Source organism: Gadus morhua, chromosome 22, assembly GCF_902167405.1.
Source record: "Gadus morhua chromosome 22, gadMor3.0, whole genome shotgun sequence".
In the NCBI taxonomy this organism is placed as follows: domain Eukaryota; kingdom Metazoa; phylum Chordata; class Actinopteri; order Gadiformes; family Gadidae; genus Gadus; species Gadus morhua.
Window position 1 is genome coordinate 6,237,001 of NC_044069.1, and position 16,745 is coordinate 6,253,745.

General features: G+C 48.3%; 1 protein-coding gene across 2 annotated transcripts in view; it reads right to left on the reverse strand.

Moving 5' to 3' along the window:
• Positions 1 to 462: 462 nt before the first annotated feature.
• Positions 463 to 16,745, reverse strand: part of myo1g (myosin IG) — a 34,275-nt gene continuing 17,992 nt past the window's right edge. The window contains exons 14-21 of one of the 2 annotated variants that reach the window (XM_030346400.1): positions 15,791 to 15,923; positions 14,111 to 14,277; positions 13,377 to 13,584; positions 10,465 to 10,688; positions 9,825 to 9,969; positions 6,333 to 6,437; positions 4,391 to 4,504; positions 463 to 1,556 (exon numbers count right to left, since the gene is read on the reverse strand). In XM_030346400.1, the coding sequence (XP_030202260.1) occupies positions 1,395 to 1,556; positions 4,391 to 4,504; positions 6,333 to 6,437; positions 9,825 to 9,969; positions 10,465 to 10,688; positions 13,377 to 13,584; positions 14,111 to 14,277; positions 15,791 to 15,923 (1,258 nt within the window). In that variant the 3' untranslated portion in view covers positions 463 to 1,394. The remainder of the gene's footprint in view (positions 1,557 to 4,390; positions 4,505 to 6,332; positions 6,438 to 9,824; positions 9,970 to 10,464; positions 10,689 to 13,376; positions 13,585 to 14,110; positions 14,278 to 15,790; positions 15,924 to 16,745) is intronic. The other variant, XM_030346398.1, reaches the window with a different exon arrangement.

Sequence of the window (16,745 nt, forward strand, 5' to 3'; positions counted from 1 at the left end):
GAAAAACACGCAAACACACACCCACACACACAACACAGAGACACGAAAACAAACAGCATGCAGACACGCACACATTTACACATAAACGTCAACGACCAAACACACACAAACATGCACACCCACACACACTGATAAAAAAAAACCTCTGACGTGCGCACACCACAGCCATATCTATGTGTTCAAACACTGGTGTGTCACCGTTCAGCGCGACTCTGTTCAGAGTCGGGCGTCAGCGGGAGTGAATCAGACCTGTGAGCGCCGCCGCGCCCCGTCCGACCGCCGACGTCAGCCGGGCTCAATCAGCGCACGGCCTCGTGTTCACGGCGGCCCGTCGCCGGGGACAACCCGGGCACTGATTAATGCGCCCAAATCTGATGATCCGCCGATTGGTGATGCGTCGCACGCTTAACCGGCGGGCCTGACCCCCCCCCCCCCCCCCTGCATCTCCGCGGAGGAGGACCGGAGACCAGACGGAGGAGGGGTGAGTCATCGCCATGGTTACCGATCCCTCGGACGTAGGGGGGACATGTAGTTAGGAACGAGTTTGTTGTTGTTGATATTTATCCGATTTTTTCCGGGTTGTAATGTTGCTTAATTAATACTTACAGGATATAATTATACTTATTTTACTTAAATAGAAATGTACAGTTTTATCAAGAGGGACAAGATTTTGCCATAGAGATTTTTTATTTTTTTTATTTCTACTTGGTTTGACATTCCACATGCTACAGACTTCATAGAATCCAGCATAGAAATGTTGGATTTTAGCTAAGTACTAACGTAGAGTCGTGTTTACATTCAAGCATATAATCATCTTGTTTTCGGTACGTTATGACGTAAATTCATGCACAGAATCGTCTTGTTTGATGTAAGTATTAGTGTAAAATCAAGTCTAGAATTGCTTGATTTGCCATTAATTTGGCATTAACGTACTGTGTAATCGAGGGCAGAACAGCCTGGGTTTACGCCTGCATTCATGTAAAATCGTGCGAAGGATCATCCCACTTTATGCCTGTAATAACCTAAGAAACTGGCATGGAATCGTCTGGTTTGCCGTATTAAAGGTATTATAGTAAAATCGAGGTTAGAAATGTAAAATCAAGCGCAGAACTATTTTATGTATGCGCGTAAATTCGAGCATCAAATCGTACGAATTAAAGTTAAATCTACCGTACAATCGCCTGGTTTGCCTGCCGTAGGAATTAACCTAAAATCTAGCGTAGAATCGCATAGAATAAACATTGACGTAAAATAAAGTGCAAAACCGCCTGGTTGTTCGCCTGCATTCATGTAAAACCCGATCGTGTGCGTGCATTAGCGTTAAGTATTAACGTAAAAAATCGATCGGGAACATCGTGGTTCTCCCCGTCGTGTGTGTGTGTGTGTGGCGCCCCCTACCGTGTGAAGTGGTCGGCCAGGCTGCCCACCAGCTCGCCCGCCCGGTCCTGGCCCGGCCACAGCGCCCCCCCCTGCAGGTACAGCAGGAAGTCGTCCTGGGACGTCGTGTGGAGCGCCACCGTCTGGTCGGCGCCGCCCGTCAGACTCACGCCCGTCAGCTGCTCGGCCAATCAGAGAGCAGAGAGAGAGCGAGGGGCGGGGCGTCAGACATGTAGCGGAATAATACGATTGTTTGAATGTTTTTTGAATAACCATCATCCTGATATTCAGAATCATAGTGAACATGAGAATAAGAGACACAGAGAACTACAATTATCATTGAGATAATCATAACACTTTTAATAATATGATATCATATCATCAATGTCAATATTCAACACAAGATAACAATGTCAAGGCACTTTTTATTTGTACTTTTTAAATGTAAACGATAATGTTAATTGATGCGAGCAGAATGAAGCCAGAGTGTTAATTGGGGCATGAGATGCAGGCAGCAACCTCAGCAGCCTACATCGGCTGGTGACGTCCTAGTGGTGAACCTGGGGAACTGCACCCCGGGGAATCCAATGCCGTGAGCAGATTATCTGTGTCTTGACACTGAGCAGGAGTGAGCAGACCTTGACCCACGGTGCACGTTTAAAGTACTGATAAGAGAGGGGGAGGGTCATGAGTCTGACCCAGTTGGACTATAGACAGTGATGCATTGTGGCCGAGAGGAAATGAGAGAGATTGAGAGTTTTTTGTGTCCAAAAAACTCTCAATCAAGAGAGGAGAGAGAGAGAGAGAGAGAGAGAGAGAGAGAGAGAGAGAGAGAGAGAGAGAGAGAGAGAGAGAGAGAGAGAGAGAGAATGATAAGCAAGTGACAGTACTGTATGCTATCAAAAGTCGAAGAGCGAGAGAGGGAGAGCGAGAGCGACAGAGAGGTGGTGGTGGACAATGGGAGAGAGAGAATAGGATACAGAGAGAGAGCGCTGATGCTAAGCCTCTTCCGGCAGGCGGTAGCGCAGGTTAATCCACAAACTCATGGATACTGTTACTGCTGCTGTCTCCTTCCTTCCTAGAGGACACACTGTGCCCTTTCTGTGGGTCCTCACTGTCTTTAAGGCTTTCCTATAAGTGAGTGACTGTGTGTGTGAAGTGACGTCCCGCAGGAAGGACACACCGTGTCCTTCCTGCGGGACGTCACTTCATACACACAGTCACTCGCTTACACAATCTCTTACGCACTCATTCACCGGCTAACTCTTTGCAAAGTCTTTTTTTTTCACACACACACACACACACACACACACACACACACACACACACACACACACACACACACACACACACACACACACACACACACACACACACACACACACACACACACACACACAAAATTGGTTTCGGTTCAAACCCTAGCCTTCAGGATCCAGGTTCGATGCCCGCTGTCCTCCATCACCCCAGCCTGCTGTGTGTCCTCCCGCCAGCTCTGGGATGAGAGTGGGTCTCTGTGGTCACTGGAGGTCCCCTCAAAACAACGGCTCATTAAGCCTACCAATGCGCCATGGAGTGAGTGGGCTCACTTCCACTCATTAAACATCTCTGTTTGCACACTAGTGAAGGCCAAGACATGGTCGTCCTTTGGGTTTGTTTTGGTTTAATAATAATATCAAAGCGATGATTAGAGGCCTCATGTTTTAGCATAATAATAAGTCTATTTCAGTGTTCAGGCGTGAGTCTCTCTCTCTCTCTCTCTCTCTCTCTCTCTCTCTCTCTCTCTCTCTCTCTCTCTCTCTCTCTCTCTCTCTCTCTCTCTCTCTCTCTCTCTCTCTCTCTCTCTCTCTCTCTCTCTCTCTCTCTCTCTCTCTCTCTCTCTCTCTCTCTCTCTGATTGAAGCATGAAGTGACCTCGGTCTAAGAGATGTGCACACACACACACACACACACACACCTCATCCTCACTGCTGGTGCACAATGTAGGTCACACACCTATCATCCTATATCTCCCCCCAGAGTCCCTCCCTCCATAACCCCCCCCCCCACCCCGGCCTCCCCCTGGCCTCCCCCACTCTTAGGGCCGCTACATGGTCGTTAATTTCCCGACTACACGATGGGGATCTGAATGACGTCAGCAGATTATTGGTGCTAAGGCCGAACACGAATGAGAGGTATGTCAGCCCCAGCGCACGTGTGTGTTGAGGGAGGGAGGGAGGGAGGGAGGGAGGGAGGGAAGGGAGGGAGGGAGGGAGGGGAGGAAGGTGTCATGAGTTTGACCCAGTTGGACTAAGCCAGCCATTATCTTTAGAGGAATGACCTTTTAATGTTTTTACATGTGATTTCGTCCCTGGTGGGGCACTATGAATGGCCATGTTTGAACGGTGCTATATATATAAATACACTTGGCTGGCCTTACTACTATTTCCATCTATTCGTTTCATGTATTTCGATGTGAATCGTGTCGTTTCTTAAAAGGCGCCGTGGGTAAGATTTGACAGCTGGAAGGCGAGAAAAGTGTGAAGCTGAAACAGCCTCATAAACGTCCCATCGCGCTCCACTGACACTTCACACACTTACCGCCGACGGATGTCAGACAAATTACAGTCAAATAATAACAGCTCTTCAGTCTGGTGGTAGACTGGGGACGCCTGAGTTCACGCCCACCACCCTACGGCTGGGAGTCAGACCCACCAACCACCAGACCACCCTGACCCCCCCTGACCCCCCCAGCATCGATCACTCACGACCCCCGTGACCCGGTAGTCTTGGTAACCGGCTGTGGGCTTTAGAAGAGGGCAACCTTGACCTTCTCTCCCTCCTGAGGAACTGGGATGCCATCTTGAATGGGATGTGTAAGTGTGTGCCTGTACGTGCGTGCGTGCGAGCGTGCGTGTGTACGTGTATAGATGTGTGTACATGTGTGTTTATATGCGTGAGTGTATATATGTATGTGTGTGTGTGTGTATATATGCGTGAGTGTACATGTATGTGTGCGTGTCTCGTGGACTCACCTGGTCCAGGGGGGTTCTCTTCAGGACCTTGTACTGCTTCCGGGGCTCCAGCTTGTACAGGTGCTTGTCTGTGATGAGCACGGCCCGGTCCGTACTCTTGTTGAACCGGTTCACCTGAGAACCGCCCCCCCCACACACACCTCATTTAATACTCGATACCAGCTGACCAACTTAAGGGCTATTAAAGGTCCTATGACATGCAACCAGGTGAGATTAGCAGTTACAAAATCGGCCCCTTCTGACATCACAAGTGGGCGTGTCCACCTAGATGTGTGACGGAAGATGAGCGACGTTTGCTACAGACAACTGGGTAGGCTGGTAGACCGATCTATCCAGCACACATCTAGGTGGACACGCCCACTTGTGATGTCATAAGGGGCAGATTTTCAAAACGGCTTGTAACGGCTAGTCACACTCACACCTGGTGGCATGACATGTTACCTTTAAGAACTAGGAGTAGCGTAGTAAGATGCTTTTAATGAAACAACAGACAGTGAGTATTGGGATACATGTCATTTAGGAGCAGGTAGGGGTTAGGGCATCTTGCTGCACATACTGGGATTCAAACCTAGAATCACTAGATTTACCCCATGAAAGTACAATATACAAATTCTTCTTTTTTTTTTACTATAATGTCATGAAGGAGAATGTACTTGTCTCTCTGCTCATGGACTAAGTGCGGGACAACGCGTCGACGTAATCGATGATGTAGACGCATAAATTACGTTGACGCGTTTGTTTTTTCAAGGCCTCAAGGCTTCAAGGTTTTATTGAATGCTACCTTTGACTTCTAAGAATGCATTACTTTGCACTTTTATTTTGGAATTTTAAAGCAATTAACATGTATTGCAATGTTAAGGAATTCATGTTTTTTTCATTCAGATATGTAAATCAACATGTATAAATTGCTATTAGTCAATTAACGCGGAGATAATCGATAATCGAATCGAACTGAAAAAATGAATCGTTAGATTAATCGATGCATCGTAATCGTTTAAAAAATAATCGTTTATCCCAGCCCTATCATGGACCTCTTAAGGTTAGGTTGTGGACATTGGGGATTGAACGCAAAACCTTTCGACCTTGACGTCAAACCCCCTGACGACTAGACTATCCTTCTCCCCCCCTCTTCTGGGTACCTGGTGGGTACCCAGAAGAGGCTATTGTCCAGTAAGACAAAGAGGTTCGTGTCCAAGTTGGTAAAAAGCCATCATCTCTCTGCCGGAGTGGATGTTTAGCGGTGTGTCCACGGAGCTGGAGCCAGATCATCCTTAATGTCTTCTGGCTTAAACGGCGCTTTGAAACCTTCTTAATAAAAACCCCTGACGAGGACAAAATGGCCAACATTATCCGCCGCGCCTGGAAGCAGCTAAGAGGCAGATTAGGGCGAACAATAGTAATGTAGTGTGTACGGATGCTCGTTTCTATGGATCCCCGACTGCTGTCTCACCTCAAACCCAAATCCTTAAACACGAACACGCTTCTGTAATCCCCCGGGAGCGATATTTGTGTTAACAGCGTCGTTTTAGATTTAAAAACCGAAAAGATCAATATAGTTTGTCAATGGGCTTTTTGAAACGCAAATTAGTCTCCCGTGACGGGGACAGAATAAGATGAATGGGTGAGGTTTGGAAATAAATGATCTCTACTGTACTGTACTGTACTATACGATGTATGATGACATGCATACATACATCTTCCACAGTCTTAAACTCTCACACCACTTTGCTCTTAATTTATGTACAGCGTCTCGACTATATATCGGACGGATAACCAATAGCCATTACCATCATGGACTCCGATTTACATTTACATTACATTTAGGGGGTTCTGCTGACGCTTGTATCCAAAGCGACTTACAACCATTCATTCACACATTCAGTGAGTGAGGGGAGAATTGTGTTAAAGACACCCTCAAAACAAAGGACAAAGTTCTCCGTACCTTCCTACAGAGCCCGGAGAAGAGGACCAGACCGAACTGGTCCCTGGTCTTCAGCTCCTTGGAGACCCGGAGGAAGCTGCTGCTGGTCTCGGGACAGTCCCTGGCCTGAGGAGAACACACAAACACACACTGGGGTTTGTACCTGAATTGATCAGGACGTTGGCTGATCCAAAATGGCTGCCAATGATCCCAGCATCATTTTGGATCTGAACACAGACGTATCCAAGATCTTGAATCCTCCAGACCAAACCTGTCCGAATCTAATTTAGGATAAAGTGTCACATTCCCCATAACCTTGCATAGACTGCATCAAAATGTTTACATTTTACGGCATTTAGCAGACGCTAAATGATCGGTTTACACACACATTCACACACGGACCGCGGAGTCAACCACGCAAGGAGCAGTTAGGGTTAGGTGTCTTGCTCAGCAACACCTCGACACTCTTATAATTCCTAAACAAGCCAATCAAAGCAGTGTCTGACTAGACGGTGAACCACTTTACGGAATATCAGAAAGGAAACGAGATGAGGAGGAAACATGCAGCTAAACAGCTATAAAGCGTCCAGCCAGATGTGATACCAAACGTAATAATGATAACCCACCACTGTAAGTTGGTTGAGCCGCAGCACCGTGGCTGATCAATGGAGAGGAAACGACAGTTGAGGAGGAAACATGAGCAGCTACCGGGATATAAAAAGTAATAATCGGGGACACGTAATTTCATTTTTTTCGTGCGAAAAAGCACAAATTTCAAACTCATTCTAAACAGAAGAGATGAACCAGCCACCTTTTTTTCCGTCGCAGCTTGCCTACAGAGCAGCGCACCTGCATTAAATATATCCCTTGAATTGTCACAATTTCTCAGAATCAAAGGTGAAAGTAGAAATGGGTGGCCAAAAGCTGTCATATTGTTAAAAAATGTTTGCTTTTTAGCATGAAAAAATTGAAATTACTTGTCCCAGATCACGAATGAATAGCTTAAATGATGTGGCAGTGTCACGTATTTCCGTGAGACTGGGTTGAATAAAGGGGCTACCACTGCCAGGCTGGTTGAGCCGGGATCACGGCTGATCTTCAGAGAGGAACCAACAGAGTCGAGGGGGGGGGGGCAGCTCCCGAAGACCGTCAGAGTGGAATCAAACTAATCAAAGCACTAGAAGGAGATGGAGCGCAGAGTGTGAACCCAGCGGATGGACGGCCAGAGGACAGCTGGCGGGCTGATCTGCTCACACACACAGAGGGCCCAACACCCCCCCCCCCCCCCCCCCCCCACAGTCAAGGCCCCATATCACATTAGCAGGCTAGGGTCTCCGTGACAACCCCTGCTCCAGTTCCCCTCACAGGCCCAGTGTTCACACATCCCAGAATAAACAGGGCGGCTCTGTAGTGTTGATGGTGGTTGGGGTGTGTGTGTGTGTGTGTGTGTGTGTGTGTGTGTGTGTGTGTGTGTGTGTGTGTGTGTGTGTGTGTGTGTGTGTGTGTGTGTGTGTGTGTGTGTATGTGAGTGAGTGAGTGAGTGAGTGAGTGAGTGAGTGAGTGAGTGAGTGAGTGAGTGAGTGTGTTTGTGTGTGTGTGATCGATGAGGAGGAAGAGGAGAACAGATATATATTGATGGGTGTTCGCTCTGTCGCTCGCACTTTGTTCGTCGCCGTTGATCGACATGGCTTCAGGATTGTTTCTTCTTTCTTTTAAAGTAAATTAAATCACACGGAGGGAAGTGAAAGGGAACAGGAGGAAAAAGAGGGGGCAGGGGGAGGAGGAGGAAGAGGTTGATAGGGTGCAAGAAAAATGGAGGAAGAGGTGGTTGAAAACTAAGCAGGAGGAGCAGGAGGAGAAGGAGGACGAGAAGAAGGAGGAGGAGGAGGAGGAAGAGGAGGAAGAGAAGGAGGAGGAGAAGAAGGAGGAGGAGGAAGAGGAGGAGAAGGAGGAACAGGACTTGGGGGTGGATGAGGTGGTGGTAAAAGAGTGGGAGGAGCAACAGCAGGAGAAGGAAGAGCTGGAGGACAAGGGCAGAGGAGTTGGGGGAGGAGGAGGAGGAGGTGGGGAGCTGAACAAGGCGAGTCCAGGCTCTGAGATCCGTGTGAGTGTGTCAGGGTTTAGCGGCCGGTGCCACGCTGCCCCCCCATGCGGAGGAGCTAGCCCAGATTAGCCGTTAAGCGAGCAGACTGTGAGACTCATTACAGAGGGTCCGCCCCCCCAACCCCCACCGCCCCGTCTCTGGGTCACACAGCCTTGTTCAGTTGCGTCTATTTACTCAGAGCACGCGAGTAGTCATGACGATGCTTTATGCCACCACCACCACCACGACCAACCACAGTTCTATACTATATATGTGAATAACTGCGGGGGAACCATGAATGGCCCGAGCACGTCCTGTAGAGAGGCTCTTATGCTGTCACATGCTTCTTATCGTCTGTGGTTATGGGAATGGAAGAAGTGACGCAGGCTTCTTATTGGTCGATCCCGGTGGGAGTCGCTCTGCAGCGCACTCTATAGGACGGTTCAGGTAATTCCCCCGAGTCCAACAAGGGAACGCGACTAATGTATTTTTAATGCCGCTCAAGGGAAATAAAGGATTAATTAAAAAATGACTAGTAACCATAACCAAGAACGTCAACTCGCTAACAGCTATAGCTAAGAATTCAATCCGACTAATAACTCTGAACTATAATACTGGACTCTGACTTTCAAGGTCACATTCATTCAGGACTCAATAAAAACACAATTAGTTCTGCTCTATTGCTCACAAAAAAGGTAATTTGCCTCGTAGGGATAATAAAGACTTACCGTACAGTAATTAAACAAATATCCTGCCATCGCACTGATAGCAACATAATTAATATTTCCTATTCATTAGATTAGATCAGATTGAACTGTCTCCCAGGGAGGACTGAACGCCAGGAGTACATCATGTCATCAGTGCATTGAGGTACATTGAGAACACAGAGCTCCCATTCATTACTAGCATACCATAATATATAATGTATACAATACATTACTGTAATATTATTCAGATGTTGGAGCTCGCGTTAGAATCGTGACTAGAATCATACTCAGAACACTTCATTTAGGCTGAATGAACAAATGAATGATGAATGAGCAAATGAATGATGAATGACCAAATGAATGAATGAATTAATGAACGAACGATGAATGATTAAGGATGAATTAACGAATGAACAAATTAATAATCTAATTAATGATGACTTTGATGAAATGATGAAATTAACAAATGAACGAAAAAATGAATGATGACTGAATGAATAAATGAATGAACAAATGAATGACGAATGAATGAATGAATGATGAATGAATGAACAAATGATGAATGAATTATGAATGAATGAACAAATGATGAATGAATGAATGAATGAACAAATGATGAATGATGAACAAATGATGAATGAATGAATGAATGAATGGTGAATGAATGAACAAATGATGAATGAATGAATGGATGTGGAACTCCAGGGATCGATCGGGCCTTACGTTGGCGAGGTAGTCACGCTCCCAGGGCCGGCCGACCCCCCAGGCCTTGCGGGCCCCGTCGAGGGCCCCCAACGCCGCCACCTTGGCCCGCACCTCGGACACCTCCGAGGGGGGGATCCGCTTCACCACCTGGTGGGCCCACCACCTGAGGACCAGAGGGAGCACCGCAGGGTGAGGACGGACGGAGGCAGGGGGGTGGGGAGGGGGGGGTAAGCTGGGATTCAGGTTTCTGGTCCATTCTTTTTCCTGCCAACTGTGTCGAGATGTCCCCACAGGTCCGGCCAAGCCTGGGCCTGGTCTGGACACGTGATTCATCACACATACGCATGCACACACACACACAGTCACACTCGCGCACGCACGCACGCACGCACGCACACTCGCAGATACACAAACACACACACCCAAACACCCAAACACTCGCAGATATGCACGCACACACATACACCTGCATATACTACACACACACACACACACTCGCAGACACACCCACACACAAACGCCGATACACACACACTTGCAGATACACAAACACAGACACAAACTTGCACACTCACATACCCACACAAACACATACACTCGCATATATACATTCACACACACACACACCTGATTGGCTCCGCCCACAAGGCATCCTTACCTGCGGTGCAGCGTGACTGTGATGTCATGGAACTGGGCGAGGGCGGCGGGGGGGAGGGGCCACTCCACGCCGCGGCCGTAGTCGGCCATGTTGCGGGCGTTGGCCAGACGGCGCTCCACCTCCAGGAAGTGGGCCTTGAGCTTGTGTTTCCGGTAGCAACCCATGATGGCGTAGACGGCCCGGAGCTGGCGGCAACGCTTCCTCGCTAGCGCCCCGCGCCACACCTGGAGAGAGAGAGAGAGAGAGAGAGAGAGAGAGAGAGAGAGAGAGAGAGAGAGAGAGAGAGAGAGAGAGACAGAGAGAGACAGAGACAGAGACAGAGAGAGAGAGAGAGAGAGAGAGAGAGAGAGAGAGAGAGAGAGAGAGAGAGAGAGAGACAGAGACAGAGACAGAGACAGAGAGAGAGAGAGAGAGAGAGAGAGAGAGAGAGAGAGAGAGAGAACAGGTGGAACAGAGGGACAGAGAGAGGGAGAGAGAAATGAAAGAGAGAGAGAGAGCATTCTTTGGTTGCACTCACTTCTATTAAATCACTCCATAGAGATCCTTTCACCCCCCCCCCATCCCAAAAAAAACTGAAGAGTGAACAGACAGAGGAAGAGTGACAACTTAAGAGACGCGCAAACGCAGACAGGTTACAAGATTTATTCATGACACATTGCAAGATATTGAAAAAAAGGATGAAATAAAAGATGAGGAGGAAAAGTTGACGTGGTGTGTAAGCTCGTCTCTGTCTACGTGCGTGTGTGTGTGTGTGTGTGTGTGTGTGTGTGTGTGTGTGTGTGTGTGTGTGTGTGTGTGTGTGTGTGTGTGTGTGTGTGTGTGTGTGTGTGTGTGTGTGTGTGTGTGTGTCTCTCTACGTGTGTGTGTGTGTGTGTGTGTGTGTCTCTACGTGTATGTGTGTGTGTGTGTGTGTGTGTGTGTGTGTGTGTGTGTGTGTGTGTGTCTCTCTACGTGTATGTTTGTGTGTGTGTGTGTGTGTGCTTGAGCTCCCCTGCTGGGGTGGAGACAGTCAGACAGACGGAGGCAGGGCTCACTGTAGTGATGGTAACTGGGTCAGAGGCGTTCCACAAACCAGGACGCCCCACCACAGAGGGGACCGGCACGCTGACGCAGCCGCACCGCGGGTGTCATTAATCACCCCAATTAGCACACGCACACGCACGCACACACATGCAGCGAGACACACACACGCACGCACACGCATGGGACACACGCACACACACACAAAGAGACACACACACACAAAGAGACAGACGCACACACAGGCAGAGAGAGAGAGAGACACACACACACAGGTGTATAAAGACACGCACACACGCAAAGAGACACGCACACAGAAGCAGACACACATTCATGCCAAACCATGCATAGAGACAAGCACACAAGCGCAAACGAAGACACACACACACACATATGCGTAGAGACAGGCACGCACGCAAAGAGACACACACACACACACACAGCTTGCCATCTGCAGCAGGGGTTGGCAGATCAATCACTGCCAAGTAAATAAGACTGCTCATCCAGTCGGCTTAACGATTCAGAAGCAAGGTGACGCTGGTCCCTAGCAAGGCAAACATGTGCATGCACACACACACACACACACACACACACACACACACACACACACACACACACACACACACACACACACACACACACACACACACACACACACACACACACACACACACCAAATGGCCAAGTTTAGTTCCCCAATGAACCCCATGATACTAAGACCAGCAGGTCGAAGGAGGTGTGCTCTCATCCTAACTGACTTACGGTGAATTCATCATTAATAAGCCGCTATGGGTTAGGCGGTATGTTACTCAAGGACGCCTACGGGTAGCCTGGGGACATTGGGGCTCGAACCCAAAACCGTCCAGCCCCATAGGAATGATCTACTCGTAGCTCTTCTGAAGATATTCCAGGCATTCTGGGGAGACCCAGGGAGGAATCCAACCCAGCCCTGCAGAGCTGCCACTGAGGCGTTGCTAGACACCGTGCAACCGTGTCTGCTCCGTCGGTAGCTCTGTCCAAGAGGGACAGGAATGAAGACGGTGCCACCAGTTCTCAGACTGCACTCCAGATATCCCATGAACTTAAACTGGGTTTCTAGGACAACTTTAGAGATGCAGCATATTTTTCAGCTCTGACGGAATCTAAAATTAAAATAAAGTCTTCTTCAAAACAGCGGAAACAAGTTATCACTCGTCAGGATGACTGCAGATTTAGTGTTGAAGTAAATTATTTATCTCGACGTCATTATTTCATAGACTTGACATGAAACTGTTCAGGATGAGAAGCCAGATAATGCTTTGCCTTGAAGTGCAAAAGATTATTGGTATTTTTTGTTCGTGAGATGATTGTCCTCGTTGAACCAGGTCCACTGTACACTGTTTTATTATGTTATTCTCTTTTTGCTCTTATGACTGTTTGATATTTTAAGGTACCCTTGAGTGTCGAGAAAGGCACCCATAAATAAAATGCATTATTATTATTATCATTATTGTTATATAATAATGTTATATATTATTATATCTCCTGAGAGAAGAGGACCTCTCCAGAGCCAGAAGGTCTACCCGCCCCTCCTGGGGGGAGAGCATGTCCACAGACCAGCAGATGCAGGCCCCTACCTTCAGGAAGTCAGTGGCCCTCCCCTCCCCTAGTAAGACCAGGGGCCTACCTTCTGGAGGTAGGAGGTAGCCTAACGTCTGGGGGAAGTGGCCCTAGCCTCCCCTGGTTAGACCTTCTGGAGGTAGGAGGTAGCCTAGCATCTGGAGGTAGGAGGTAGCCTACCATCTGGAGGCAGGAGATAGCCTAACATCTGGGGGAAGTGGCCCTAGCATCCCCTGGTTAGACCTTCTGGAGGTAGGAGGTAGCCTACCTGCTGGAGGTAGGAGGTAGCCTACCTTCTGGAGGAAGAGGACCAAGATGGGGATCAGAGCGGCCCGCTCCTGCTCCAGGCTGAAGAGCGAGCGGGGTGAGCGCACAAACAGCTTGGTGTGGCCGTACGCCACGTCGTCCTGGAAACCGTGCTGCGTGACGATGGCCTCCACTGCCTCCCGGTCCGTGGCCATCAGGTGGTTGGGCCAGGTGTACTCACAGGTCATCTTGTACCTGGAGGGGGGGGGGGGGGGGGGGGGGGTGACAGAGGGGGAGAGTGTTAGGGTTAGGGTTAGGGTCATGAACTCTGACCTCGGCAGGGATTACAACAGGAAGCTTCTCGGTCTGATTGACCCAAAGCCGTCGCCGTCGGTATCATGCAGATTTCAAAATGAAACATTTACAACTGAAAGATAATAATGCTATAATATATAATATAGATAATACTGTAGCGTAATATTCTGACTTCGGAGCTAGTGGGAGCATCATGTGGCTAATACATAGACATTACACTTAATTTAGACTAAAAGGATGATTTAATTAGGAATGAATGAATGAATGAATGAATGAATGAATGAATGAATGTATTGAAGGGAGTTAGTCAAACCCGGACATCGGGGGTTCGATCCCCAAAACTTTCTGGAGGGGAGTCGTTAACAGACACGAGATCCTCCTGTCAAGATTTCTTGAAAGGAGGAGATTTATTTTCCAAACGATGATCAAACACTTGGGGACGGCGGGGGGGGTCTTGACCTCTGACCTGAGCAGGAAGCGGCTGTATCCCTGCCGGTAGGCGAAGCCGGCCCGGCGCACCCTGACGTTCTCCAGCAGCCCCAGGTACGCCACCTGGTGCTGGCAGCGCGCCGCGTCGAACAGCACCGGGGACTTCATCTCGTTGGGCTTCACGCAGCGCACGTAGTACGGCTCCTGGAGGGCGGCGGGGAGGAACGACCCGTCAACAAAGTGCATTGGAACGCGCCCTAAAGGCTCGGGGCTGATCGCAGCGACACGGGTTCGATTCCTGTAGTCCTTTAAAGCATGTCCTCCCCTCTATCTCCCGTACCTTCCTCTCTATCTCACTCTAGAATAAGCATAAAGAATGCAAAGATAAATATTTAAAAATATATATATATATTATAATATATTGGCAACAAATTTGGCCAACTTTTTCACTGTTAAAAGGACTTGATATTTTAAAATGACGCTTCATAATTATTTGAAACGAAAAATAAATTATGATATTAGTATTCTTCACAGACACATTTACGCGGAGTCGTTTAGTGGACCCTTTTGTCCAGACGGATTAAGGTTTGTGGTGGTCCAGTGCATAATAGGAGACCATCAAAAACGAAAGTAAATTCTATGCACAAGATATAAAAACACACATGCACGTTATGGCAGGTCTTAGTGCAACAGTAATGCAGGGATGGCAGAAAAGGCCCAATTCAATGTTTTCATTATAATCACGCCTTTAAATGTATTTAAGGGATGGTCAAATGTTAGATTTATGATTTGGTAAATATTGTTTTGGAATGCTATTACTTGTGAGCGATAATATTCATCACATGTTTTCATTCATAAAATTCCAACCTGAAGCTACAAGGTTTGAATGTGATGAACGCTACTGAAAGCTCAGGCAGTTGTAGCTGAGCTCATCATTAAGCTCAGCTATTACTGAGTTTAATAATACCAGAGTAAGAGATCATCAAAGGAGTCTGAGATCGTTTCATTGGCCTGAACTACACAACGTTAAATCTTTCATCACTCCGATGAGTAGCCCACTGGCCCCATCTCATTTTGCCAACAGCCTCATTAAACTTGCATTTAAGGTGTCAAAAGATACGACAATCATTGTGTTGTGTCCTCATGCGACGGGTAAGTGTGGGTAAATGATCGTTAAACCGACTTCATCATCATCACAGGGACAAACCGCCACAGTGGGGAAACTCAAGCTAGCCAAATCTGGCTAACTCTTGGCACAGGACGTGCTAGCAAACTGCGCGCTAGTCATTGTGTCACACAAATCCCTTCACGATTTATGTTTCTTCCATGTTTAATGATTCACGATCTACTATTAGACATCTTTTTTCTGGTTTTGTAAGCCCTCCAGCTCCAGGCTAGGTTTTGTTGACAGTCTAACAGCAGGCCTTTCCAAAATAAAAGCAGGTTACGTCAGGAAGTAAGCGGTGTGCGTCAGTTCTAAACAGAGTCCTGGATTAGCGACAAAACAAAAGCTTTGGTTTGGCAGAATTCTCCCTCAAATTCAATATCATTCAAGGACCGAAACACTAATGTAGAAACCGAACATCTTCGTTTTAAACATGTTTTGGTTGAATGAAGAAGAAGATAAAAGAAGTTTGTTTCAGTTTGCCGAGCTGATGACAGACCCAGAACAAGAACACAGGTAATGGAGGTCGAACTGGGACAGCCAATCACAGACCTTGCAGCTGAGTTTGTCCACCAGCGCCACGATGGAGTTCTTGAAGAGGCTTGCGGCCGTCTGGGGCCGCTTGGTGACCTCAGTGATGCTCAGGCCGCCGTCAGGCCACATGTCCTTCAGCACGGGGTTGGTGCTGCCAGGGGAGGAGGAGGAGGAGGAGGAGGAGGAGGAGGAGGAGGAGGAGGAGGATGAGGAGGGGACGGAGGAGGAGGAGAATAAGGAGGAGGGGGAGAAGAAGGAGGAGGGGGAGGAGGGGGAGGAGAAGGAGGAGGAGGAGGAGACAGAGGAGGAGGAGAAGGAGGAGGAGGAGGAGACAGAGGAGGAGGAGGAGGAGGAGGAGGAGGAGGAGGAGGAGGAGACGGAGGAGGAGGAGGAGGAGGAGGAGGAGGAGGAGGAGGTGGTGGAGGGGAAGGAGGAGGAGGAGGAGGAGGCGAAGGAGGAGGAGGAGGAGGAGGAGGGGACGGAGGAGGAGGAGGAGGAGGAGGAGGAGGAGGAGGAGGAGGGAGGAGGAGGAGATGATGATGGAGGAGGAGGAGGAGGAGTAGGAGGGGACGGAGGAGGAGGAGACGGAGGAGGAGGAGGAGGAGGAGGAGTAGGAGGGGACGGAGGAGGAGGAGACGGAGGAGGAGGAGAAGGAGGAGGAGGAGATGATGATGATGATGATGATGATGATGATGATGATGATGATGATGATGATGATGATGGAGGAGGAGGAGGAGACGGAGGAGGAGGAGGAGGAGGAGGAGGAGGAGGAGGAGGAGGAGGAGGAGGAGATGATGATGGAGAAGGAGGAGGAGAGCAAAGTAAGCAAGAATGTGATGGAGGATGAGGAGGAGGCGGAGAAAGAGAAAAGATAAAAAATTAATGGTCAATGGTTTGTTACATTTGAAACAAACGGGATGGATAAAATATGAAACTAATAAAAAACTGAAGGGAGGGGGTCTGAAAGGCAGGC